At 41.2% G+C, this 26,894-nt stretch overlaps 1 protein-coding gene across 1 annotated transcript; it reads left to right on the forward strand.

Moving 5' to 3' along the window:
* The first annotated feature begins 861 nt into the window (after positions 1 to 861).
* LOC124795044 lies at positions 862 to 25,817 on the forward strand. The gene is made up of 4 exons (XM_047258828.1): positions 862 to 1,381; positions 1,572 to 2,986; positions 25,453 to 25,511; positions 25,649 to 25,817. Exons 2-4 carry the CDS (start codon positions 2,867 to 2,869, stop codon positions 25,815 to 25,817), a joined length of 348 nt encoding a protein of 115 aa, XP_047114784.1. The 5' UTR covers positions 862 to 1,381; positions 1,572 to 2,866.
* Positions 25,818 to 26,894: the final 1,077 nt, after the last annotated feature.

The following is a 26,894-nucleotide window of genomic DNA, read 5'->3' on the forward strand; positions in this document are numbered from 1 at the left end:
GAGTGTCGTAGGGCCGTTGCTATTCGCAATATAAATAAATGACCTCGTGGATGACATCGGAAGTTCACTGAGGCTTTTTGCGGATGATGCTGTGGTATATCGAGAGATTGTAACAATGGAAAATTGTACTGAAATGCAGGAGGATCTGCAGCGAATTGATGCATGGTGCAGGGAATGGCAATTGAATCTCAATGTAGACAAGTGTAATGTGCTGCGAATACACAGAAAGAAAGATCCCTTATCTCATTTAGCTACAATATAGCAGGTCAGCAACTGGAAGCAGTTAATTCCATAAATTATCTGGAAGTACGCATTAGGAGTGATTTAAAATGGAATGATCATATAAAGTTGATCGTTGGTAAAGCAGATGCCAGACTGAGATTCATTGGAAGAATCCTAAGGAAATGCAATGTGAAAACAAAGGAAGTAGGTTACAGTACGCTTGTTCGCCCACTGCTTGAATACTGCTCAGCCGTGTGGGATCCGTACCAGATAGGGTTGATAGAAGAGATAGAGAAGATCCAACAGAGAGCAGTGCGCTTCGTTACAGGATCATTTAGTAATCGCGGAAGCGTTACGCAGATGAGAGATAAACTGCAGTGGAAGACTCTGCAAGAGAGATGCTCAGTAGCTCGGTACTGGTTTTTGTTGAAGTTTCGAGAACATACCTTCACCGAGGAGTCAAGCAGTATATTGCTCCCTCCTACGTATATCTCATGAAGAGACCATGAGGATAAAATCAGAGAGATTAGAGCCCACACAGAGGCATACCGACAATTCTTCTTTCCACGAAAAATACAAGACTGGAGTAGAAGGGAGAACTGACACATACTCAAGGTACCCTCCGCCACACACCATCAGGTGGCTTGCGGTGTATGGATGTAGATGTAGATGTAGACACATAGACAACTGTTTTTCCCTCATTCAGTTTGTGAATGGAATAGGAAAGGAAATGATTAGTAGTGGTCCAGGGTACCCTCCTCCAAATGCCTTATGGTCGCTTGTGGAGTATCTGTGCAGATGTAGTTATAGACTTACACTACCACTTCGAGAACTGTACATATTATTGTTCCAGAAGAACTTTGATGCAACTGCAAAATTTGTCAAATCAACTTTATTGCTTCAGTCATCTCAGAAAGAGGTAGTGCTTACAGTCAAACATCATCTTAACTGCTGTTATACATCGTGCCACTATAAGATAGTTACGTCTTTGTGGAAATATTGAATGTTGTGACAAAGGTTGGGAAGAACATCGTCGTAACTGGCAGTTGTGTTTTTCAGTTTGATGAGTGAAGTAACATATCCAGTGAAACGACAATGCAAGTGTTGAATAGTGGGAATTGAGAGTCGCTTCAACTCATGTCCTGGATGTGATAATGATGTAAGTGTACATTGTGTCACTGTTTTCCTACATTTGAGTAACTTCTGCAGCATTATCGTTCTTAGCCTAATTGTTTTCTAAACATTAAAATAACTTTTGTTTTAAAACTGTTCTTAGCATCATTGTTGATGTGAGAAAAATGACTTTGAATACATTTAAGTCAATTTCATTTCTATTTTCTGTTTTTTAGGGACAAAAAGAGTGATCAAACAAAGAAGATCATGCACCTTGCTGTTGAAGGGCTAATGGAAGATAACAAAAAGACAAGGGAGATACATTTTTTTGTGAGAAGTGAAACACAAACATGATCCAGCACTTTAGAGGAACAGCCATCAATCCCACATTGTGAAATAACAAAAAACAAGTGAGCAAGGTGGAGCCACAGACATCAACATCAAATCATAAGTTCAACGTGACACAAATGACGGAAGCTTCAAGTGTGTATGTGATTGAAAGGGCAAACACGACAAAATCTGTTTTGAAAAGATTAACATTGACAACTCCTTTGCTGAACAGCAATTCTGAAAGCAGTTCAGATTTGTCCTCTGGTTCAAGCGACAATTATCAACTGTCAAGCAACAATGACTACTATCAACCATCAAGCAGCGATGAATCGTAAAATTCAAGTGAAAGATCACTCACCAACAAAGAAAAATGTCCCATTAAAAAACCTAAAGAAAGAATGCAGAATGTTAGTGATTGCCAGAGTAAAAGCTAAAACATTGAGAAACAGTGAAAAAATTATATAACAAGAACAAGCAAAATTGTCAAGGCTCAAAAAATGGGTGCTGCGTGTACAGATAAATGTATCCTCTCTTTACATAGAAAGTGGTAGAACACAACAGGCATCAGCTGTCCATGAGCTCCTGGGTGCTGGGAACATTACAAAGCCAACGGGATATTCTGAATTCATGCATTGACACACTCATTCTCAAATATCATCGCATTACTGCCAGAGAAGCTAGAAAGCTGAACCGCTTTCTATTTGATGAAAGATGAGCAGAAGATTCATGTGTGTAAAACTTTCTGATAAATGCTTTGGAAATAATGGAAAGGCAAGTCCGTACTGTTATCAAGGGGAAAATGACTGGACTGAGATGGCACCTGCAGACAAAATGGCCCAACATGAAAAGCATTGTAAGACTGATCAAAAAATCTTGGAGTCATGTAGGAATCACATAATGTCAATTCCCTTTATTGAGAGTCACTTTGCAAGGCGTGACATAACAAGAGCTTTATCGACGGTAGCTTATCCATCACTGAAATGCACAGAGATTACTCTTCAGCATGATGTTCCATTAACCTGCCAGCTGTGAATTATGACACTTACATGCATATATTCAATCCTGAATTTAATATTGGATTTCTTTGCACCAAAGGGAAATCAGTGCGTCCAATGTGAAGTTTACAAAAAGCTACAGATGAAGAGAAAGCAGAAATACAAGATGCATTTCAAGAACATCAGGAAGAAAAGAACTGAGTCACATGGAAAAAAACATGGACAAGGAGATACAACTAGCTGTTCATGATTTAAAAGCTGTCTTACTAGTGCCTACAGGACAAACAGCTGCCTTTTTCTACAAATCAAGGCACGACAGTTTCACAGTAAGTGTCCAAACATACATTGTTTTCACAATTTTTTTTACTCTTGAAGTCTGTTTCACTTATTTTTGTTATTTCTTGCAGGTGCCTAAGTATTGCAAGGGTTTCTGTGATTCTCTTTCCACATAAATGTAATGTGTTGCTTTTTATATCACTTGTTTGGAAGTTCTTTCTTTTGCTGAGTGTATTACTTTATTTCATTTATAAGATACAAATAATAAAAATGATACTAGAACAGTGAAACTCTGTAAGAATGACCAAAAACTAATGATTTAGAGATACATTGAATTTTTTCTGCACATCTTTTTCAGTCGTATTTGTTATGTGGCTACTAATGCCAGAGAAAAAATGACATATTTGTCAAAAGGGTTGCAAGGGGGTGAATGTGGTGCAATTTAGAAGAAGTAATTTTTGTGTTTTGTAAGGCACACCTAGTGTCACAATAGGCTGAGTTTCAGTTCCATAGATAATTTTACTGTTGTCTATTGAAGTTTATGGACAATGTTGTTTGGTTTTCTGTGTCTCCTGTAAACTTTTCATTTTGACAGTTGTCATTGTTTTTCTGGAATGGCGATATGTGAATCTAAATTCTGTACTACTGGAAAAATAGAAATGCAACATCTGTAAGCACAAGATAAATTTACTGATAAGTTTTGTGAAGGTATTTTATCATTGTAGGAGTATACGGTAAGAAGTGAAACGTCACAGTAAAGGTTTCCCAAATAATTGAATTAGTATACAGTGTGCCCCCTTTGATGGCAACACAGGTGTGTATTCTCACATGCAAGCAATCATAAAGATACCGAATGGTATCCCACAGTGGATTGTCCCAAGCATCTTGCACCTTTTTTTGGAATTCAGCAATGGCTCTTACAGACTGTAGAGGATGAGTAAATTCCTGCTTCACCATGTCCCATACATTGGTGAGAGGTGTGGTAATCTTGCTGGCCAGGACAGTAGTTTCACACCTCAAAGATCAGGTTGCATCGCAGCAGCCATATGTGGACATGCATTTTCTTGCTGAAAAAGCACATCACTTTCCTGTTGAAGGAATGGTGGTAGCATAATAATAACAACCTGTGAAATGTAGTGAGCACTGGTTACTTTACCCTGTAGAAACACAAGATGTGACCATGAGTCTTAGCTACACCATGAAGCCTGGGGTGGGACCTGCGTGTTGTGGATGAATACACTCTGGAAAAGGCCAGTCACCAGCTCTACACCGTACACATGTACATCCATCACTCACATACAGACAGAACCTACTGTAATCACTGAAGATGATAGATTGCCATTTCATCCTCCAATCACCTCTTTTAGACACCAGAGTAGCCATGCTTGGTGGGTGGTGTCGGTGGCTATCAAGCCAGATGCACATGATCTTAGTCCTGCTGCGAGCTGTTGGTTCACAACGGTCCTTGGAGACACAGCAGATGTAATATGTGCCCAAATTTCTTCCTTGGGTCATGTTCGGTCAGCCACTGCAGTTTAGTAATATGTTGACCTTGACATGTGTCTGTACTACACGAGTGTCCAGAATCTGGTCTACCAATACACTGTGCCCAACAATACATCATGGCATCCAACCAGCTTCCCGCAGGTCCACATTGCGACCCTGTTCAAATGGCTGCAGTTGTCAGTGGGAGTATGTACTTGTATGTGTGGGTGGTTGTACCCTACAATGAATGTTTCAATCACTGTTAACTTCTAAACTCAGCACAGACAAGCCTCATGAGTGTTGTCTGATCACCAATGACTGTGTCAAATTAGTAACTAACACCGCACTGCCTCAATATGCACATATTATACCATACGCCACCCAACAGTCCTTGAGGGTGCTGCATTTTATTTTGTTTTTCCAGCAGTGTATAACAATGTTTTCAGAAAGCAGAGAGAGAAGTAACACTGGACAAGGCAGATGCCATGTATTATGAACACACAGAGGCGATGGAAAGGAACTCTGAATTAATATTGAAGTTAATTAAAGAACAAGTGCTCTCCCATGAGACACAGCCTTACCAAAGACACATTCAGTACTGGGTGGGAGAGTTTGCACACTCCAGCAAAGTTGAGGGCTATGCCAGTAGTGGTGTAGCTACTGGCAAGGTCACCCAAGCTGGATGGGCCTCTACAGAGGTACAGAGGAGTCAGATGAATCGTGAATCACATAGGGCAGAGGGCTCTATAGGCGTAGGGAAGCCAAACCTACCCCCTCCCCTCGCAGGGAAAATCCTGATCCTCCATGTTGGGGTTTTGAGATGGGAGCTAAAAGCCCTACCTCACAAAATGTAATTGTCAGTCTAGAAGGATACAAATTAAGAGAAAAAGGTTAATGGGAAATAAAATAGGTATCATGATAACCCATGGGAATATAAGAGCACTTAAGAGACCTGACAAATTGCAAGAAATTAGAGAAGAATTGTATAAGTCTAGAGTGAAAACTTTTATTTTTAATTATTTATTCTTCATAATTACAGCCCATTATCTGTAAAGCCAAAACACGCCATACAAATCACATTTCCGTGGATAGTAGTAAATTTTATGTTAATTATTTATTTCTGATACTGAATTTGAAAAAGGAAGAGGAAAAAACGAGAGAAATAAAAAACTAAAACTACTTCTACCACTACAAAACTATAATGAAACCTTTAATCAACTACTAATCTACCACAAGCACTACAGCATTTGTTCTCTGTGTGTTCATTTCTTTTTGTGCATTCAACTTGTAGAGGGTTGTTCCTGCTACTGAATCCACCGTCATACTACCCCGGACAACAGCCATTGTCTGGTGGATTCTTTGGGCTTCGGGCAGCATGTCAGCAGCGTTCCACTGTAGCAAGTAATTCCACTCATTACTGTTAATTCTAAAGTCGCACTTCCATGATCACTTGAACAAATAAAATTTATATTCTTGGGACAGTACTTCATTTGGTGGTTGCCAACCTCTGTTATCTTCTCTCCATCTACAGAGTATGTTGTGTAGCCTGGATGACAGCATGCTGACTTATGACTTATGGTTGAATGCCTCTTGAAGTCTTCCTTGGCCTTCCTGGATACTTTGGCTGCAGTGTCATCTAATGCACACCAGGTCAACTCACCCCTTAGTGCTGCTTTGGGATCCAATGTCCTTAATACTGTGATCCAACATCCTTAATACTTGACATCCATTACCTCACTGCATCCTCATAGAGCATGCAGTTCCACAATGTGTGTTCTTGTATGCTTACACTGCCACAGGTGTTACTGTCATTCGTCTGTCTTCTGATTTTGCATCGATACATAGCATATGGGCCATGGTGAGTCAGGCAATATATCAGTCCACTCAACGGGTTAAAAAATCTCATATTTAATCTCCCCCTGACAGAGAGAAATTGGGGTATGTTCTCTTGCCTTTGCCTGAAGTGTTTCATTCATTTTGCCACAGTTGTAATATGCGATCTTTTATTGCCTTTTTCGAATTGTCCTCCGTTCCAAGCACCCTTCGTAGTTCCATTTGATTGCCATTCTGTAACATGGAAAAGTCTCCCCATTTTCCTAATTTCCAAGTCCAGTTGAACATATTTCTAGAATTTCTAACAAAGCATCATTTGGGGTAGTGCAGTAGACGTCTGTTAATCTTAGTAGCACTCCCCATTGAGCTCTTCTCCCTAATGAGGCTGGCTTCACTAGCTGCAATCTGTGAGCCCAAATGCTCACACCATATCCTATGACTGGTGCTAGTACAGATTAGTGGTTACTCTGATTGTTTTCAGAGGAAGCCAAAATTGCCTATTTGCAATAGTTATAATTTTATTCATCATGTTTGTACCTGTGTCTTCTCTATGACATGCAAAGTTACAATACTCCTAGATATCTTGTTACTGTGCTTCTCCTAGTTGTTAAATCATTTAATTTTGTTTTAGGGTTTCTTATTAGGTTCCCTTTCAGCAGGAGGTACATTGTTTTGTAAGTGTTAGCAACAGTTTAACACTTTGACACCAGCCCTCATTACATTTGTCTTCTGTAATTCTTTACTTACAAACAAACAGCACATCATCTGTAAATGCCATCAGTCCACTTATGTTACTGCTGTCACGTAACGTCTGTTGCAAGGGTTCCAGTGCTACATCCCAAAACTCCAGACCACACACCTATCCCTGCAAACAGCCTTTTGTTACTGTCTTTGTTATTTTCTTTCCTGGGCATGTTACAGAAGCATGTTGGCCGTGACAGTAATCTCTCAGGCAGTTGTACAGCACTTGTGGGCACTTCAAATCCCAAAGGTGGCCAAAGAAAGACGGACACCATAGGTTATTGAAAGGGCCAGCTATATCAACTGTCATCACTAGAATGCACATAGAATGAGTATCTGTCCTAGTGAAATTGCCTTATTAATAGCGTCTTCAGTTGACTTGCCTCTTCTAAACCCATACTGGTGAGGGGTCATCCTAAGTACCAGTCTGTGATCTTGTAATCTTTTGCATATCAGTTTTTCAAATATCTTGCCAAGAATGTTCAAAAGACAAATTCGTCTCTAGGATTTTAATATCATTAGATCTTGCCCTTTACCAATTATTACCACTTCAGCATTCTTCCATGGTGCAGGGACCCTTCCTTGCAAGAGAGACTTATTGTACAGTTCATACAAGTAACTATCTAATTGGTTGCATAGGGCTTGTATTACTTCGTCAGGGATCTGATCTGTCTCGCCTTCTTCTGCATAATAGTGTTTCCATTAGCAAGGCAGCTGACTGTTTCCAACTTTGTTACCATCCCTTCTAAGCACAGATAAAACTTTTGGTGACTGTATTTTTCTCACAGACTGTTTTGTACAGTACACCCCAGGGATCGGTTTCTAAGTTACTCTCCACGAATTGCTTGCATCACTCGTCTTGTGTTTTCCATATTTCTTCCTTAAAACATTTAGCATAACTGTATGTTATGCCTTCTGCCACCGAGCAGTGTGTCAGCAGTGCGCAAGTAGCAGCAAGTGGCTTATTTAGCGTTCATGTAAGTGTTGTAGTCAAGTTGAAAATTTGTTTGAGTGTTCTTAGCGCACTTCTTTAGTTAAATCCGCCAAATCATTGTGTAGTTTCGTATTTAGCAGGGGCAGATTTGTATATTAATATCTGTGATGTGTAAAGTCGGGTAGTCATCTCTCATTTGTTTATTTCTTTCAAATAGTCTTTGTTCATTACTGACAGTACAGTTAGCCTTCTGCCGCCAAGCAGTGTGTCAGCAGTGAGCAAGTAGCAGCATTACTGCATTTACTAGGCATTCTTGTATTGTAATAACCATTTAAATTTTGTGTCAAATTGTTTGTGCTCTCTGTAGATTAGTTCAGACGTTCTTTGCACAACAGTATTTAGCACGGGTAGGGACTGCGACTGCTGTGTTCAGATGCGGGCTGAGTTGGCATCCCTTCGCTCCCAGCTTCAGGCAGTGTCGGCTTCGGTCACACAGCTTGAGGCTGTTGCCAATGGGCAGCACTGTGGGGGTCCGGAGGGGGGTTAGTCGGGGACGGCCAGCTCGTCCCACGCATTCCCCGATCGGACTTCGGCTGTGGCTGCCCGGGATACTGCCCACATTGACCCTGGCCCCTCACCTGTGGTAGAGTGGAAGGTCGTCTCTAGGTGTGGCAGGGGGCGAAAGACATTCCGGAGGGCTGAACAGAAGGCCTCTCCAGTTTGTCTGATGAACCGGTTTCAGGCTCTGTCTCTGGCTGATACTGATCTTTGGCCGGACGTGACTGCTTGTCCTGTTCCAGAGGTTGCCCCTCAGTCTGCAAGATCCGGGCGGTCGCAGAGGGTGGGCTTACTGGTAGTTGGGAGCTCCAACTTCAGGCGCGTAATGGGGCCCCTTAGGGATATGGCTGCAAGGGAGGGGAAGAAAACCAATGTGCACTCCGTGTGCATACCGGGGTGAGTCATTCCAGATGTGGAAAGGGTCCTTCCGGATCCCATGAAGGGTACAGGGTGCACCCATCTGCAGGTGGTCGCCCATGTCGGCACCAATGATGTGTGTCGCTATGGATCGGAGGAAATCCTCTCTGGCTTCCGGCGGCTATCTGATTTGGTGAAGATTGCCAGTCTTGCTAGCGGGATGAAAGCAGAGCTCACCATCTGCAGTATCGTTGACAGTACTTTCTGTGGACCTTTGGTACAGAGCCGAGTGGAGGGTCTGAATCAGAGGCTGAGACGGTTCTGCGACCGTGTGGGCTGCAGATTCCTCGACTTGCACCATAGGATGGTGAGGTTTTGGGTTCCGCTGGATAAGTCAGGAGTCCACTACACACAGCAGGTGGCTTCATGGGTAGCAGGGGTTGTGTGGCATGGGCTGGGCGGTTTTTTAGGTTAGATGGCCTTGGGCAAGTACAGAAAGGGCAACAGCCTCAAAGGGTGCAGGGCAAAGTCAGGACATGCGGGGACCAAGCAGCAATCGGTATTGTAATTGTAAACTGTCGAAGCTGCGTTGGTAAAGTACCGGAACTTCAAGCACTGATAGAAAGCACCAAAGCTGAAATCGTTATAGGTATGGAAAGCTGGCTGAAGCCAGAGATAAATTCTGCCGAAATTTTTACAAAGGCACAGACGGTGTTTAGAAAGGATAGATTGCATGCAATCAGTGGTGACGTGTTTGTTTATCTAGTAGTGAAATAGAAGTGGATAGTTCCTGTGAAATATTATGGGTGGAGGTTATACTCAACAACCGAGCTAGGTTAATAATTGGCTCCTTTTACTGACCTCCCGACTCAGCAGCATTAGTGGCAGAACAACTGAAAGAAAATCTGGAATACATTTCACATAAATTTCCTCAGCATGTTATAGTCTTAGGTGGAGATTTCAATTTACCAGATATAGACTGGGACACTCAGATGTTTAGGACGGGTGGTAGGGACAGAGCATAAAGTGACATTATACTGAGTGCACTATCCGAAAATTACCTCGAGCAATTAAACAGACAACTGACTCATGGAGATAACATCTTGGACCTACCGGTACTGATAACAAACAGACCTGAACTTTTCGACTCTGTAAGCGCAGAACAGGGAATCAGTGGTCATATAAGGCCGTTGCAGCATCCCTGAATATGGAAGTAAATAGGAATATAAAAAAAGGGAGGAAGGTTTATCTGTTTAGCAAGAGTAATAGGATGCAGATTTCAGACTACCTAACAGATCAAAATGAAAATTTCTGTTCTGACACTGACAATGTTGAATGTTTATGGAAAAAGTTAAAGGCAATCGTAAAATGCGTTTTAGACAGGTACGTGCTAAGTAAAACTGTAAGGGACGGGAAAAACCCACCGTGGTACAACAACAAAGTTAGGAAACTACTGCGAAAGCAAAGAGAGTTTCACTGCATATTTAAATGCAGCCAAAACCTCTCAGACAAACAGAAGCTAAACGATGTCAAAGTTAGCGTAAGGAGGGCTATGCGTGAAGCGTTCAGTGAATTTGAAAGTAAAATTCTATGTACCAACTTGACAGAAAACCCTAGGAAGTTCTGGTCTTACGTTAAATCAGTAAGTTGATTGAAACTGCATATCCAGACACTCTGGGATGATAATGGCATTGAAACAGAGGATGACATGCATAAAGCTGAAATATTAAACACCTTTTTCCAAAGCTGTTTCACAGAGGAAGACCGCACTGCAGTTCCTTCTCTAAATCCTTGCATGAACGGAAAAATGGCTGACATCGAAATAAGTGTCCAAGGAATAGAAAAGCAACTGAAATCACTCAACAGAGGAAAGTCCACTGGACCTGATGGGATACACAGAGTACGCGAAAGAACTTGCCCCCCTTCTAACAGCCGTGTACCGCAAGTCTCTAGAGGAACAGAGGATTCCAAATGATTGGAAAAGAGCACAGGTTATTCCAGTTTTCAAGAAGGGTCGTCGAGCAGATGCGCAAAACTATAGGCCTATATCTCTGACATCAATCTGTTGCAGAATTTTAGAACATGTTTTTTGCTCGCATATCATGTCATTTCTGGAAACCCAGAATCTACCCTGTAGGAATCAACACGGACTCCGGAAACAGCGATCGTGTGAGACCCGACTAGCTTTATTTGTTCATGAGACCCAGAAAATATTAGATTCAGGCTCCCAGGTAGACGCCATTTTCCTTGACTTCCGGAAGGCGTTCGATACAGTTCCGCACTGTCGCCTGATAAACAAAGTAAGAGCCTACGGAATATCAGACCAGCTGTGTGGTTGGATTGAAGAGTTTTTAGCAAGCAGAACACAGCATGTTGTTCTCAATGGAGGGATGTCTACAGACATTAAAGTAACCTCTGGCGTGCCACAGGGGAGTGTTATGGGACCATTGCTTTTCACAATATATATAAATGACCTAGTAGATAGTGTCAGAAGTTCCATGCGGCTTTTCGCGGATGATGCTGCAGTATACAGAGAAGTCGAAGCATTAGAAAATTGCAGCAAAATGCAGGAAGATCTGCAGCGGATAGGCACTTGGTGGAGGGAGTGGCAACTGACCCTTAACATAGATACATGTAATGTATTGCGAATACATAGAAAGAAGGATCCTTTATTGTATGATTATATAATAGTGGAACAAACACTGGTAGCAGTTACTTCTGTAAAATACCTAGGAGTGTGCATATGGAACAATTTGAAGTGGAATGATCATATAAAATTAATTGTTGGTAAGGCGGGTGCCAGCTTGAGATTCATTAGGAGAGTTCTTAGAAAATGTAGTCCATCAACAAAGGAGGTGGCTTACAAAACACTCGTTCGACCTGTACTTGAGTATTCCTCACCAGTGTGGGATCCGTACCAGGTCGGGTTGACAGAGGAGATAGAGAAGTTCCAAAGAAGAGAGGCGCGTTTCGAGAGGGTGCATTTCTGGATGAGGTATCGAATATATTGCTTCCCCCTACTTATACCTCCCGAGGAGATCACGAATGTAAAATTAGAGAAATTAGAGGGTGCACGCAGGCTTTCTGGCAGTCGTTCTTCCTGCGAACCATACGCGACTGGAACAGGAAAGGGAGGTAATGACAGTGGCACGTAAAATGCCCTCAGCCACACACCGTTGGGTGGCTTGCGGAGTATAAATGTAGATATAGATGTATGATCTTCACACTTTTTCTTCTTGGGTCATGTGGCTCCAGTATAGCTTTCTAGCTCTTCTTGTTTCACATCTTAGTTTCTGAAACTTCTCTGTCCAGTTGCGAGATACTCCTCTGGTAGGACCTCCGCTGACAGGTATCGATGCCTCCATTGTTCTACGTATAGCCGCTGTCAGTTCTTGTGCTTTAACACCTACATTGTCACCCAGCGATGGACTTCCTGGACACTGAAACACCCTTCTTAGTTCTTCCCTCGATCTTATATTTGGGCCTTATGCACACATTTACTGTGGCATTTTGGATTCCCCTTGCAGTGATGGTATAGTGTATGATATTATGGTCACTCGATGTCATTCTATTCTCAGCCTCCCAGCCTTTCACACTGCGCGCCACTGGCACAATACTGACTTCACATTTGCGTCAATGGAGTACTAGGTGACTAATATCCTTTAGTCTTAGTAAATACTCATCAGTCTCATCACTAAATTGAAAATACTTTGAAACCAGGATGCAACTCTCCCTTCCAGCTAACATTTCCACACAGATTATGTGTTCTGAACAGTATTGTAATATTTTGTCACTGTTATGGTGTTGTTAAGTACTATTATCGCTGCCATAGGACACTGCCCGTTTGTGACTATCTGGACAGTTATTAGCGTACTGGGAATCTTTCCTATATTCATACACAGTTCTTGGAGGCCCAATATATCTAACTGCAACTCTTCTGCCACTTTTGTAGCCTCATGCTGACACTTTTCTTAGCATTAAGCTGTCCTATCTTTATCTGCATTAGGAATGATGAGTGTTTATTCGACAGTCTTGCCCTACTCGCTTGTAACAACCCAATGCTATACGATCACCCATCATCACAAAGTGCTTGTACAACATATCTAAGGATAATGATTCATTTCTTGTGGCAGAAATCTGCTTCAGTAACTTCTCCATCTTTCCCACTTCTATTGGCAGATTGTTCACTTTGAGATGGATTATACCTACGCTATCAGGCACAGAAAAAGTAGTATGCTCCCCTTCTGGATGTTTTTACCTTACTAGATATCTGAACACTGTAGTAAATGTCATCGGTTCTTCCAGTCTAGTGAGTTGCATAACTTCCTTTAAGCTTTGATAAATCTGTCGGGGATCTTCCAGTCTAGTGAGTTGCATAACTTCCTTTAAGCTTTGATAAATCTGTCGTGGATCTGTTCTGGTCTGTGTTTTATTGTTTACTTCTTTGTAGTAGGTGTTTGTTTCCTGTACAAATAGCTCTTGAGTCTCATGTTTTTGTTACAGATTCACGTTCTGCATTGGCGAATCTTCTTTTGCTTCTGTAGGCAGTGCAGTGTATTCCTCAGGATGGATGCTGTTGCATTCTACGTACAACTGCCCAGTTTGTCACAAAACCCTGATTGCCTATATCATTTGTCACTCCTACATCTGTCCCTTATTTTGCTTCTCTGTTATACTACATAGTTCTGAATTTTTGCAAAAAAACTTCTTTAGTGCTTTTTCATAGGTGCATGAAGTTCTATTTTGGTCTGTGTTGCATGCTCTTTTCTATGGTACTTACTGCTCACTTTTTGCTAGAAATTCTTCACTCTTTTGGTGTCCCTTTTCCTCCTCGATGGTGATTTATGTTTACTACATAGAGGGCACTTGATGGTGTCATTAGAGCCCTGATTGCTTTCTAGTATTAAGAGACACCTACCTAAAATCCACCTTGTTAGGAGGTTTTGATATGTGTGACATTCGTCTCGCTTCCCTGTGCATTTTTACCCCTATATTTACATGGCACACAGACTGCCACTTGTTTGATTTTATTGCAGTCTTTTCTTATATGGCGTCCTTCTCTACAATGTCCACAAATTATTACTTGTTTATCACAATATTTTGCCAAATGACTAAGGTCTTGGAATTGAATGCAGCACCTCAGTACTAGATAGTCTTTCACTGAAATCAAATGTAACCCAAGATATACTTTTTGTCACTTCATGAGAGTTGTTCCAACCTCGGAACGCACTTCAATAACTTGATGGAGCACTTTTCTTCCACTTGGTCCTGTCCTGAATTGTACTGTAAATCCAGTTTCAAAGCTTTCCTTATACAGTTCACTTTCAAGGTTCTGCATTTATATTGTGTCATTTAGTGTCTTTGCATCTGTGTCCCCTGTGATGTCGTAGAGTATCACTGAAGGTCTCTTTTTTTTTTTTCTTAGGCTGCTCACAAATCAGTCTCTCTCGCATCTTTTTGTTGTTCATTATCTTTTCCATGTCACTTTGTGAAGCACTTGTCATGATGACTATATATTGGTTAACTTGATATTTGTTATCCAAATTTTCTCTTTTGTGGGATTTATTAAGGTCATTAGTTTTTGGTGCACTACCTTTGCCTCTTCAATTGTTCTTTACCTTATGAACAATGTATTTTGTTGCATTGTTTGGGCTGCCGCAATTTCAGCTGGAGGAGCTGTTTTGCTTACATCTCTACAAGGTGGCACTGTTAGTACCGAATTTGCATATGTTTTTGCTGGTTTTTGTGAATTTTCTATATAACTTTCATTTTCTTTTTGTAGTTGCTCCAACCTGCCAATTAATAACACCTGCTCTGTCACCCATTGCAATATTTTCTCTTTTAATTCCACTTTCAGTTCATTTGCTCTTGTCTGTGTCATCTTTAGTTGTATATTCATTGCTTCTCTAATTGTTGGAGTTTTCCCTTCAGCATTATCATTTAAATTAGCTGTGTCAGTCACAACCATTCCTTTCCATTTCTTTCCTACATCTGTTTGTCCATTAGACATGGAACTAGCTGCAGTGCACGGCTCTGCACTACAAAAAATATAATGAAAAGGACAAGGAATGATTGGACCAGGGAAGCATGCTGATGTATAGCGGTGGGGATACAGGTCATCATGGGTGTACACAGCTCAGTGAAGGCAAATATAATTAGTTTTGAAGCAGTTAGTGACATGTTGTTTTCTTTGAAATATAGAGCAAAATTTTTCAGTGTTACTATTGCACCTATGGAGGAATCAGTGAAGATGAGAATGGTGCATTTTACTCCAAACTGTAGGAGGAAATCAACAAAGATAAAAGGAATGGTGCAGCAGGGAGATGTGATTTCTGTGCTTCTCATTAACTTCACACTAGGGAAGGTGATTCAGCAAGTGCAACAAACATGGGGAACTATATTTAACGGGCAGGTCTAGGTGGTGGCAAACACTGATGATGCAGTGTTAATTGCAAGGAATGTCAGAGCTTTGGAGGATAATTGTGCTGCATTGGAAGTGGCAGCATAAGAGTTAGGACTGGAAGTGAATATACACTCCTGGAAATTGAAATAAGAACACCGTGAATTCATTGTCCCAGGAAGGGGAAACTTTATTGACACATTCCTGGGGTCAGATACATCACATGATCACACTGACAGAACCACAGGCACATAGACACAGGCAACAGAGCATGCACAATGTCGGCACTAGTACAGTGTATATCCACCTTTCGCAGCAATGCAGGCTGCTATTCTCCCATGGAGACGATCGTAGAGATGCTGGATGTAGTCCTGTGGAACGGCTTGCCATGCCATTTCCACCTGGCGCCTCAGTTGGACCAGCGTTCGTGCTGGACGTGCAGACCGCGTGAGACGACGCTTCATCCAGTCCCAAACATGCTCAATGGGGGACAGATCCGGAGATCTTGCTGGCCAGGGTAGTTGACTTACACCTTCTAGAGCACATTGGGTGGCACGGGATACATGCGGACGTGCATTGTCCTGTTGTAACAGCAAGTTCCCTTGCCGGTCTAGGAACGGTAGAACGATGGGTTCGATGACGGTTTGGATGTACCGTGCACTATTCAGTGTCCCCTCGACGATCACCAGTGGTGTACGGCCAGTGTAGGAGATCGCTCCCCACACCATGATGCCGGGTGTTGGCCCTGTGTGCCTCGGTCGTATGCAGTCCTGATTGTGGCGCTCACCTGCACGGCGCCAAACTCGCATACGACCATCATTGGCACCAAGGCAGAAGCGACTCTCATCGCTGAAGGCGACACGTCTCCATTCGTCCCTCCATTCACGCCTGTCGCGACACCACTGGAGGCGGGCTGCACGATGTTGGGGCGTGAGCGGAAGACGGCCTAACGGTGTGCGGGACCGTAGCCCAGCTTCATGGAGACTGTTGCGAATGGTCCTCGCCGATACCCCAGGAGCAACAGTGTCCCTAATTTGCTGGGAAGTGGCGGTGCGGTCCCCTACGGCACTGCGTAGGATCCTACGGTCTTGGCGTGCATCCGTGCGTCGCTGCGGTCCGGTCCCAGGTCGACGGGCACGTGCACCTTCCGCCGACCACTGGCGACAACATCGATGTACTGTGGAGACCTCACGCCCCATGTGTTGAGCAATTCGGCGGTACGTCCACCCGGCCTCCCGCATGCCCACTATACGCCCTCACTCAAAGTCCGTCAACTGCACATACAGTTCACGTCCACGCTGTCGCGGCATGCTACCAGTGTTAAAGACTGCGATGGAGCTCCGTATGCCACGGCAAACTGGCTGACACTGACACTGCACAAATGCTGCGCAGCTAGCGCCATTCGACGGCCAACACCGCGGTTCCTGGTGTGTCCGCTGTGCCGTGCGTGTGATTATTGCTTGTACAGCCCTCTCGCAGTGTCCGGAGCAAGTATGGTGGGTCTGACACACCGGTGTCAATGTGTTCTTTTTTCCATTTCCAGGAGTGTAGTTAAAGTCATGTATATGATGATGGGAAATCCTGGTGGGGAGAGAGGAGAGACTTCATTAAAAATAAATGGGAAAGAGTACCAAACAGTGGAAAAGTTCCAATATCCATGTTCAATAATAACAGACGATAACAGCATAGCCGTAGAAATTCAAAAAAGGATAGCAGGTGGCAACCAATGTTATTATTCCTCGCAAAATATACACTGTGTGATCAAAAGTATTTGGACACCCCTAAAAACATACGTTTTTCATATTCGGTGTACTGTGCTGCCACCTACTGCCAGGTACTCCATATCAGTGACCTCAGTACTCATTAGATGTCATGAGAGAGCAGAATGGGGCGTTCCACGGAACTCACAGACTTTGAATGTGGTCAGGTGATTGGGTGTCACTTGTGTCATACATCTGTATGCGAGATTTCTACACTCCTAAACATTCCTAGGTCCACTGTTTCTGATGTGATAGTTAAGTGGAAATGTGAAGGGACACATACAGCACAAAAGCATACAGGCCAACCTCGTCTGTTGACTGACAGAGAACGCCGTTAGTTGAACAGGGTCGTAATGTGTAATAGGCAGACACCTATCCAGACAATCACACAGGAGTTCCAAACTGCATCACGATCCACTGCAAGTACTATGGCAGATAGGCGGGAGGTTAGAAAACTCATATTTCATGGTCCAGCACCTGCACATAAGTCACACATCACACCGGTAAATGCCAAACGACACCTCGCTTGGTGTGGAGAGTAAACATTGGACGACTGTACAATGGAAAATAGTTGTGTGCAGTGACGAATCACGATACACAATGTGGCGATCCGATGGCAGGATTTGTGTTTGGAGAGTGCTTGGTGAATGTCATCTTCCAGCGTGTGTAGTGCCAACAGTAAAATTCGGAGGCAATGGTATTATGGTGTGGTCATGTTTTTCATGGAGGGGGCTTGCACCCTTTATTGTTTTGTGTGGCACTATCACATCACAGGCATACACTGATGTTCTAAGCACCTTCTTGCTTCTGACTGTTGAAAAGCAATTTGGGGATGGCGACTGCATCTTTCAACACGATCGAGCACACCTATTCGTAACGCATGGTCTGGTGTGAAGTAGTTACACGACAATAACATCCCTGTAATGGACTGGCTTGCACAGAGCCCTGACCTGAATCCTATAGAACACCTTTGGTATGTTTTGGAATACTGACTTCGTGCCAGGCCTCACTGACTGACATTGATACCTCTCCTCAGTGCATCACTTTGTGAAGAATGGGCTGCCATTCCCCTGAAACCTTCCAGCAGCTGATTAAACGTATGGCTGCGAGAGTGGAAGTTGTCATCAAGGCTAAGGGTGGGCCAACATCCTATTGAATTCCAGCATTACTGGTGGAGGGCACCACAAATGTTAAGTCATATTCAGCCAGGTGTCCATATACTTTAGATCACATAGTGCATTCATGTCCATTAGTAGGAAGGGTGGGCCAACATCGTATTGAATTCCAGCATTACTGGTGGAGGGCACCACAAATGTTAAGTCATATTCAGCCAGGTGTCCATATACTTTAGATCACATAGTGCATTCATGTCCATTAGTAGGAATACGAAAATTAAAATATATTTGACAACAGTAATGCAGGCATCAGAAGGCTGGGAGAAGACTACAAAGAAAGGAGGATAGCTATTGAGATTTTGAAAAAGATAGTTGAGGCAGTGAGAGATGAAGAAAGCATGAGAATGGAGATGCAGAACTACAGATACTTTTTGGCAGATGAATATTGTGGTGAAAATCAAGAAAGGAAGAATAAAATGGCCTGATGATGTACAGAGTAATGCCAGAAATTCAATGTATTAAGAAAGAGTTTATAGGAAAGCCCCCAAGGGGAGAAGCAGAAGAGGAAGACCCAGGAAAAGGTGACTTGAAGATATGGAGAAGTGTCTCAGAGCAATGGGAGTCACAAACTGGAGAAGGAAAGCAGGGGACAAAGAATGGAGGCAGGTGACAAAGAAAGCCAAGGTTCTGCAAGGACTGCAGCATTGACAGCATGTAAGTCTGGATCAAGTGGCAGTAACAACAACACTTTATCTGGAGTAAGTAGAACAATAAGTCATGCAAAATAAAATTAAAGCACTTTAAAATTAGGAATGGAAAGGTTCATTAAGTCTTGTGTTAACAAAACAGACATGGAACTGAAAAAAAAAGAGTCACATTGTTTGTAACAATATGTGAACCAGTGTTGTAATCATCAGACAAATTTGGGGAAATGCAAACAATATGAGCATAGGATAAATGAGGTTGTGAATGAACAAATGGGCATATTGCAGCTGCAGATAATAAATCTCATACAAATGGTAAAGTTCCTTGTTTAATATGAGTTAAAAAACATAAATTTCCTGTTTCTCTAGCGGAGTCATCAAGGTATTTACTGCTGAAGTTAACTGGACTATATCATGTTACATAATAAATATTGTCTTAGTTGTTGATATTGTGTTCAATTTGTGCAAAGTGTTTCCATCGCCAACAGATTTTTTAGTAAAAAAGAAACCTATGTTTTTATGTAACCAGACAAAGAATTTTTCATAACTGTTGGAGCAAAAAGTCAGTATGTAAAGCTGTTGGCTTAACAGTTTAATTGTAAAGAATTAAACAAGAACAAACAGTTGTGCAGAAAAACTTTTCCACTGATATTAACTTTTGAGCAGGAAGAGTGTGAAGCAAAGTTGTCCCTAGTAAGTAAAATTCCAAATGACTGTGTGAAGAGAATATTGTAGCTTTAATTTGACGGTTGAATGTAGTTTCTAAAGAGGACGGACTGACAGTACTATGCAGGTAACAGGCCCCAAATGATGTGCTTATGAAAGGAGTTGGAAAATGTAAAGTGTGTGGCACAAGAGTCTTCATACAGACAGACAAAATTATATATACCACAACAACTAAGGAAGAAATGACAAAACATATAAATTTGGAAAAAGAACTAACATTTCCATGTTAGATTTAGATTTGCCCTTAGACCATATGGTTAGCCAACTCTGTGACTTGAAAGTTGTAGAGGAGAAAGGTTAAATGATTTAAAGAGAACCAGTAAATCGCTGATTTTGTAAAGAATCGAACACCCAAGTACAAAACAGCTCCAAACTTCTGATTATGGTGCTTTACAAATGAGTTAATGTGTTCAATATTTGATGTTAAGCATCTAAGCGAGGAAAAGGTTTGAAAATATTCTTGAAGTCCATCGCAAATTGCTAAGTGTTCTCATTCTTAAATACTAGATAAACGTAGACTGTGTGTGCCATGAGCTACACTGACTCAACGCATATACACATTTTCTAACTATAATACTTGTCCTACTGTGTTAGACTTTTTGCATGTCTTTTAATGGGTAACTAAGAAAGCATTTTCAATTTTTAAATTCGGTCAGTAATTATATGAAACACTTGAAAATCAAATTTTTGTAGTCCCCAGAATCTGTTAGATGGGCAACCTGCATTGGGACCAAATATCACGAACCGTGTTAGCTGCTAAGTAATATAGATGACTCAAAACAGCAGGAGGAGATGACACACTTGAGAAGCTTAACACATTTTTGTTACTACATAAGCAAGTATAACACTGGTTATACTGGTCGTATTCAAATGCTGCTGCAAACAGGGTTAATATTACAAAGATTGTTTTAAGGCAATATGGAACTAATTTGACATTGACTGCTCTGGAAAACATTTTGTTAGATGAAACCAATGTCCAGAAAAATATATTATCAAGACAACCTGTTAATAGAAATACTGGAAGGAGAATACTTTATTAAAGGAGTCCTCAGACTAAGACAAATGAGTATCTTTTAGAAATAGAATTAAATTTCAGAAAAAAAGTACTGTTATCCTGGGAGGGAGTATGTCACTGTGTCCTTTATAGGGACAACATTGTAATTTAAAACACTTACTGATGTAGTAATATATTCATTTGCAAAATAAAAAAAAGTAATCCACAATAAAGAATCAGATGAATCACTTTCTTTATGTGAGGTACCAAGCTGCATGTTTGTTAAGGATACTGTGCCCATCTACCTCAGCTGTTGTTTACATACATTTACTTTATTTAATTTCACATGACTGGTCAATTTTTAACAATGAAAGTGAGCACATGCAGTGCCTAACAACATGACAATAGTTTCTACAGTGGTTATTAGTGTAGTCAGTAAACATTCTACTTTAAATTTGACACTTTTTCACATTTGTGCTTGCTTTCAGAACTACCATGTTCCCTGCTAAATAATTTGATACTACAGCACTTTATAACGGTTTGTAGGTTTGAAATTGGTGAGCTTGTGAAATTAAATAAAATAAATAAGTGCAGACAACAGCCGACATGGATCCTTCAGAATGTCCTTCAAGAACCAGGTTAATTGACACTACTCTGAAGAGTAACGCCTATTTTCCCAAGGAAGGTGGTGGTATGTTCACAATGAAAAGCCAAATCCTGGAAACAATATACATTGAAGTGCCAAAGAAACTGGAATGGGCATGTGTATCCAAATACAGAGATATGTAAACAGGCAGAATATAGTGCTGCAGGCAGCAACACAGTTGTTAGATCACTTACTGCTGCTACAATAGCAGGTTATCAAGATTTAAGTGAGTTTCAACATGGTGCTACAGTCGGCACACGAGCGATCGGACACAGAATCTCCGAGGTAGCGATGAAGTGGGGATTTTCCCTGCATATTGTGAATATCGGGAACTCTGTAAAACATAAAATCTCCAACATCACTGCGGTTGGGAATAGACACTGCAAGAATGGGATCAACGACGACTGATGAGAATTGTTCAACCTGACAGAAGTGCAACGCAACCCTTCCGCAAATTGCTGTAGATTTCAATGCTGGCCATCAACAAATGTCAGCATGTGAAACATCATCAATATGGGCTTTTGCAACCGAAGGCGCAGTACCCTTGATGACTGCACGACAAAGCTTTATGCCTCGCCCAGGCCCTTCAACACCGACATTGGGCTGTTGATGACTGGAAACATGTTGCTTGGTCGGACAAGTCTCGTTTCAAATTGCATCAAACAGATGGGTGTGTACTGATATGGAGATAACCTCATGAATCCATGGACCCTGCATGTCAGCAGAGGACTATTCACACTGGTGGAGTCTCTGTAACGGTGTGTGGCATGTGCAGTTGGAGTGATATTGGACCCCTGATACAGCTAGGTATGACTCTGACAGGTGACAAGTACGTAAGCATCCTGCCTGATAACCTGCATCCATTCACATCCATTGTGAATTCCGACGGACTTAGACAATTCCAGCAGGACAATGTGACACCCCACACACCCAGAATTGCTACAGAGTGGCAGGTGTACCAGTTTCTTTGGCTCTTCAGCGTAGAAAGGAACTAATTTATGTGACATAAATAATCAAGGAAGTTCCTTAAATGATAAAGGAATGAGGAAGGAGACAGAATTAATGAAGTGAGGTACTTAGGCAATGAATAGGTAAGAAATGAAAAAGAACAAAAACCGTAAGAGATAGTGCTTGTGAAGGGTAATACACTAAGCTATTAGATGCCAATGAAGGGCTTAGGACACAGATTGAGACCATACAGGGAAAGGCTTCCCTACCCTCTGCACAGTCTCTTAAAAACAATGCACAAAGATAGGAAATAAGGAGATAAAAACCCTTCAATATTATGCCGCTTCTGCAGCAGGAGGGGTCTGATGGGAAAACTAACAACATTCCGGGACTGAGTGTCCAGAAGAAGTCAGTTACAAGTCAGAGTAGAAGTCTGAGACATTGAAAAGCAATCTTGGACAGATGCAGCCATATTTACAGGCTGGAGGCACTGAGTGACCTGCAAGGCTCTGCTGGTCTTTTATTTCAGTGAGTAGGCAAAAGTGGTAACAGTCACTGTCTCTTTAGAAGGAGAAATAATTCAAAAGCCAAGAACGCTTAAATACTGTTTACTGAATAACCGGCTTCAACACACTAAAGGTACCATCGTCGGATCTGTGAAGATATAACGTGACAGGTTTGAGGGAGGGCTTACATGAGTTACACTATATACATTACTATTAGTACAGCACCACGTACCTGAATGTAGATTAACATTTATAAACTATTTGGATATCACAATACATGAGGCAGACCAGCTGATATAAAATCATTGTCAAAAAAAATAAAAAACAACTGCTCTCATGGTCATTATATTTGGAACTTGACCGCTGCTCGACTAAATAACAACGGTCGGCATCACACTGCCCTATTCCGCGCAGGTTGACCTGTTGCAATTCTAGTGGTTCACAACCTGCTACTAAATAGCGCTGTCCAAGCAGTGCACACACAGTCCCATGGTATAGCCACTCATTACTACTACAATACAACTTTACTATTACTGCTAATCAAATACCTATGCAAAAAACACTTTCGCATACACTTACTGTACATACTATACATGCTGTGCATACTATACATACTAGTGCGTCAATTACAGAGTAAAAACATCTGAAGCACGGGCATTATCCATATTAGTGCCATACAAAACTACATATTATAATTTACCCTTATTCATACATGGAAGTCAGGAACTTACACAAAGTAAGCTGTTCGTAACACAACTTAGATACACTGTGACGAGTGATTAAAACCTATATGCTGGGCTTTACCTTCTGGGCACTTCCTTAATTTCATGTGCCTATGCAGGTTTTCATAGTTGGTCCGTACTACGTTCATAATGAGTGCATAGATGGTGAGAGCCTTTTATAGCACATTAGTACTTTTTTAGCGCTTACAATACCTAAGACCATAGTGCCCAGACAGGTAAAGCCCAGCATATAGGTTTTAATCACTCGTCACAGTGTATCTAAGTTGTGTTATGAACAGCTTACTATGTGTAAATTCCTGACTTCCATATATGAATTATGAATAAGGATAAATTATAATATGTAGTTTTGTATGGCACTAATATGGATAATGCCTGTGCTTCAGATGTTTTTACTCTGTAATTGATGTACTTATCAGTATGTGCAGTAAGTGTATGCAAAAGTGTTTTTTGCATGGGTATTTGATTAGCAGTAATAGTAAAGTTGTATTGCAGTAGTAATGAGGGGGACTGTGTGTGCACTGTTCGGACAGCGCTATCTAGTGGCCAGTTGTGAACCACTGGAATCGCAGCAGGTAAACCTGCGCGGAATAGGGCAGTGTGATGCCAACCGTTATTAGTTGAGCAGCGGTCATGTACCAAATGGTTTTAAATTGTGACTTCAGTTTTACATACCTTATGGAAAAGAATGACCATGAGAGCAGTTGTTTTTTATTTTTTTGTGACTGATTTTATATCAGCTGGTCTGCCACATGTATGGTGTATAAATGTTAATCTACATTCAGATATTTGGTACTGTACTAATAGTAATGTATATAGTGTAACTCATGTAAGCCCTCCCTCAAACCTGTCATGTTATATCTTCACAGATCCGATGATGCACGTTTAGTGTGTTGAAACCAGTTATCCAGTAAACAGTATTTAAGCAATCTTGGCTTTTGAATTATTTCTACAACAGAGTGATCGCCCCGCTACGCACTGTGTGTTCACTGCAAAAAAGTCTGTAGAAGGACTTGGCTACTATTGTGCTAGGGAGGTTAATTCTGTAACTGATATTCTAAATAAATATTGGATGTTAATTTTATTTTTTGAGTTTATTATTCTCCTCATCATCATCCTCCAGTCCACCTTACAGAATGTAAGCCAGCCAAGCAAGTCTCAAGTCTCCCTCTCACTTTGGTCTACCTATAGAATGCCCATTATCATGAATCCCGCTGCTCAATCTCTTGCAAAATCCACACTAGGCACCGCAAACATTCCCCTATGGTAAGTGTGAAGCTAATTGACATCTAATGATTTTGACACTCTTAAGGATGATGTACTAAGTTCTGTCTCCTAAGACCCGCTAATCTGAATCACAGAGCAGGTGTAGTTCTCTATCAGTTTGCATTTTCTCCTCTAGGCAACAGTACAAAACTGTACCAACATGTCTGGAAGTCAAGAAAGATTGCCTGGAAATAACTATTTCGAGACACTGAACTACTTGAACAGTTTCGCTCTATCACCATTTGTAGGATCGGTATCAATTCCTAGAGGTGGTTCAGAATCTCGAAACCAGTCATAACATGTAAGCATAAAATGTCATTGAAGTAAACCTATAGTCAGGAGCATCAATCTGATAATTCTTATTATAAATGGGAATGGCTTGTGTCACCTTGTTGTCACTTGAAACACTATTATTCCAGGAACCTATGACTGGTAGAACAGGAGCAAGTGCATTCATGTTATCTACATAGAATAGAACGATAGAATCTTATCATGCCCAGTCTCCTTTCCTGTGCTGAGCAATTATAGTAGCTTTTCTTATTCCATGAACAAATATCACAATATTTATTATTTCAGCACTTGTACAAAAACTGACACAGGAAATATAATGACTGTGCTATGAGAAAATTACAGAATTTAGTATTTTTGTCTTCTTTTGAGTCATCCTCCTCGGATGCAAGTATGATAGCTGAAGAACTGTTTAGACAATTTATATATGGCAATAACTTCTTAGAATTTTTCAACAGATCAGTAGACAATTCACTTAAAGTTTGTCCCATTTTGGCTTTTTATTTGTCATCAAGGTGTGGTGGTGTAACATCTATGACTGGAGGAAAGGAAGATCACTGGTCCGGACGGCAAGGTGAGTTAGTATACTCTGTATGCTTATAATGATTACATGAATTGTGCATATTATGCTCAGCAATAAATAGTGTGGAAATCATATCTCTGGCGTGTCACTATTCCAATTTCACACCTCTGGTATCCAATTTCCTTCAGCGGTGATTTTCCACATAACACCACGATTTTGCTGTTGGAGCCAAAAATCTGCCACGTCGGTTACACGATTGAGAATGCTGCCATTACTAACAGCACAACCTCACTGTTTCTTCAGCAATGTCGACAACATCTCTCAAGTGCTCATGAATTCCACATGCAAAATTGCTAAATATCCACCAAGGCTTGGACAATACTACAGTGCCAAACAACATAGCAACAATGTCTTCATTCTTCACCACATCTTCGGACCAACCTCGCATCAGCGCAGATGTCAAGCAGCGAACTGTGTCACGACAAGTGTAGAATTTACTGAGTGTGTTTGCAATAAACATTCCAGATTTGACACTGAGTGAGTCTATTCCTAGCACTTTAGACAAAAGTGCTGCAGAGAATCACAATAAACAATAACCGCTCACCTCCATAACATGTTAATCTAAGTGCCTTCGACATTCCACACAGGACAAAACATTGCGTTTTCCAGTGCTAGTGATTATGAGCGTGTATATGAATGTGTCGAGCATATTATCAGAAGAGACCTATCTTTAGATGAATTAATGATTCGATTATATACACAAAATAAAAGGCATAAATATGGCATGAAGATATATATGCTGAACATTCCAGTTGGTTTTATAAACGAGTGTGCTGTGTACAAATTACTTGGCGATATTGGTGGAAAATTTCACACTAAAAATGTTGTTTCACGCTTTTCAGAGAAGCTGCACATTGGCCATCATATTTACATGTACGATTATTACAATAGTCTTGTGTTTGCTGTGTCATTATTAAATCTGAAAATGCACTGCTGTGAAACACTAAAGTTAAATAGGAGGAATGCTCCTTAAGATGCAGTACCTAGAAAACCGAGCCAAGGAAACACAGTTGCTCGCTATCTGCAAGGTTGATCATTCAAAGTGGATGGAAGAGGTGATGTTAGTTTCATTCCACCAAATTTCAGAACAGACCGACACAAGTGATAAATTCGTGGCAGCAAATAATCTCAGAACCACTGCCAATTGTCAAATACATTACAAATATGTCTAGGACTAATAGGAAGGACTAGATGATGTTGACACGTTTCAGTTTGCAATCCCTTTACAACAAATACTTACAGAATAAAAAGAACAAATTTGTGCAAAAGCAGGAATCAACTGAAGGAAAAAAAACAAATCATGAGGAAGAGGTGTAAAATTGTGCCAAACAAGGCAAGTATACTGACAAAACTTATAAGTATAGAGACTGTCCG

This window comes from Schistocerca piceifrons, chromosome 4 (genome assembly GCF_021461385.2).
Source record: "Schistocerca piceifrons isolate TAMUIC-IGC-003096 chromosome 4, iqSchPice1.1, whole genome shotgun sequence".
Classification (NCBI taxonomy): Eukaryota; Metazoa; Arthropoda; class Insecta; order Orthoptera; family Acrididae; genus Schistocerca; species Schistocerca piceifrons.

What these genes read in the sequence shown, in the direction of transcription:
- LOC124795044 (XM_047258828.1), top strand. Translation starts at nt 2,867, where the DNA reads ATGGAAAAAAACATGGACAAGGAGATACAACTAGCTGTTCATGATTTA. An exon ending in CAAGGCACGACAGTTTCACA is followed by an intron (nt 2,987 to 25,452) that starts GTAAGTGTCCAA and finishes TTTGTCATCAAG; the next exon opens with GTGTGGTGGTGTAACATCTA. An exon ending in TCACTGGTCCGGACGGCAAG is followed by an intron (nt 25,512 to 25,648) that starts GTGAGTTAGTAT and finishes AATTTCCTTCAG; the next exon opens with CGGTGATTTTCCACATAACA.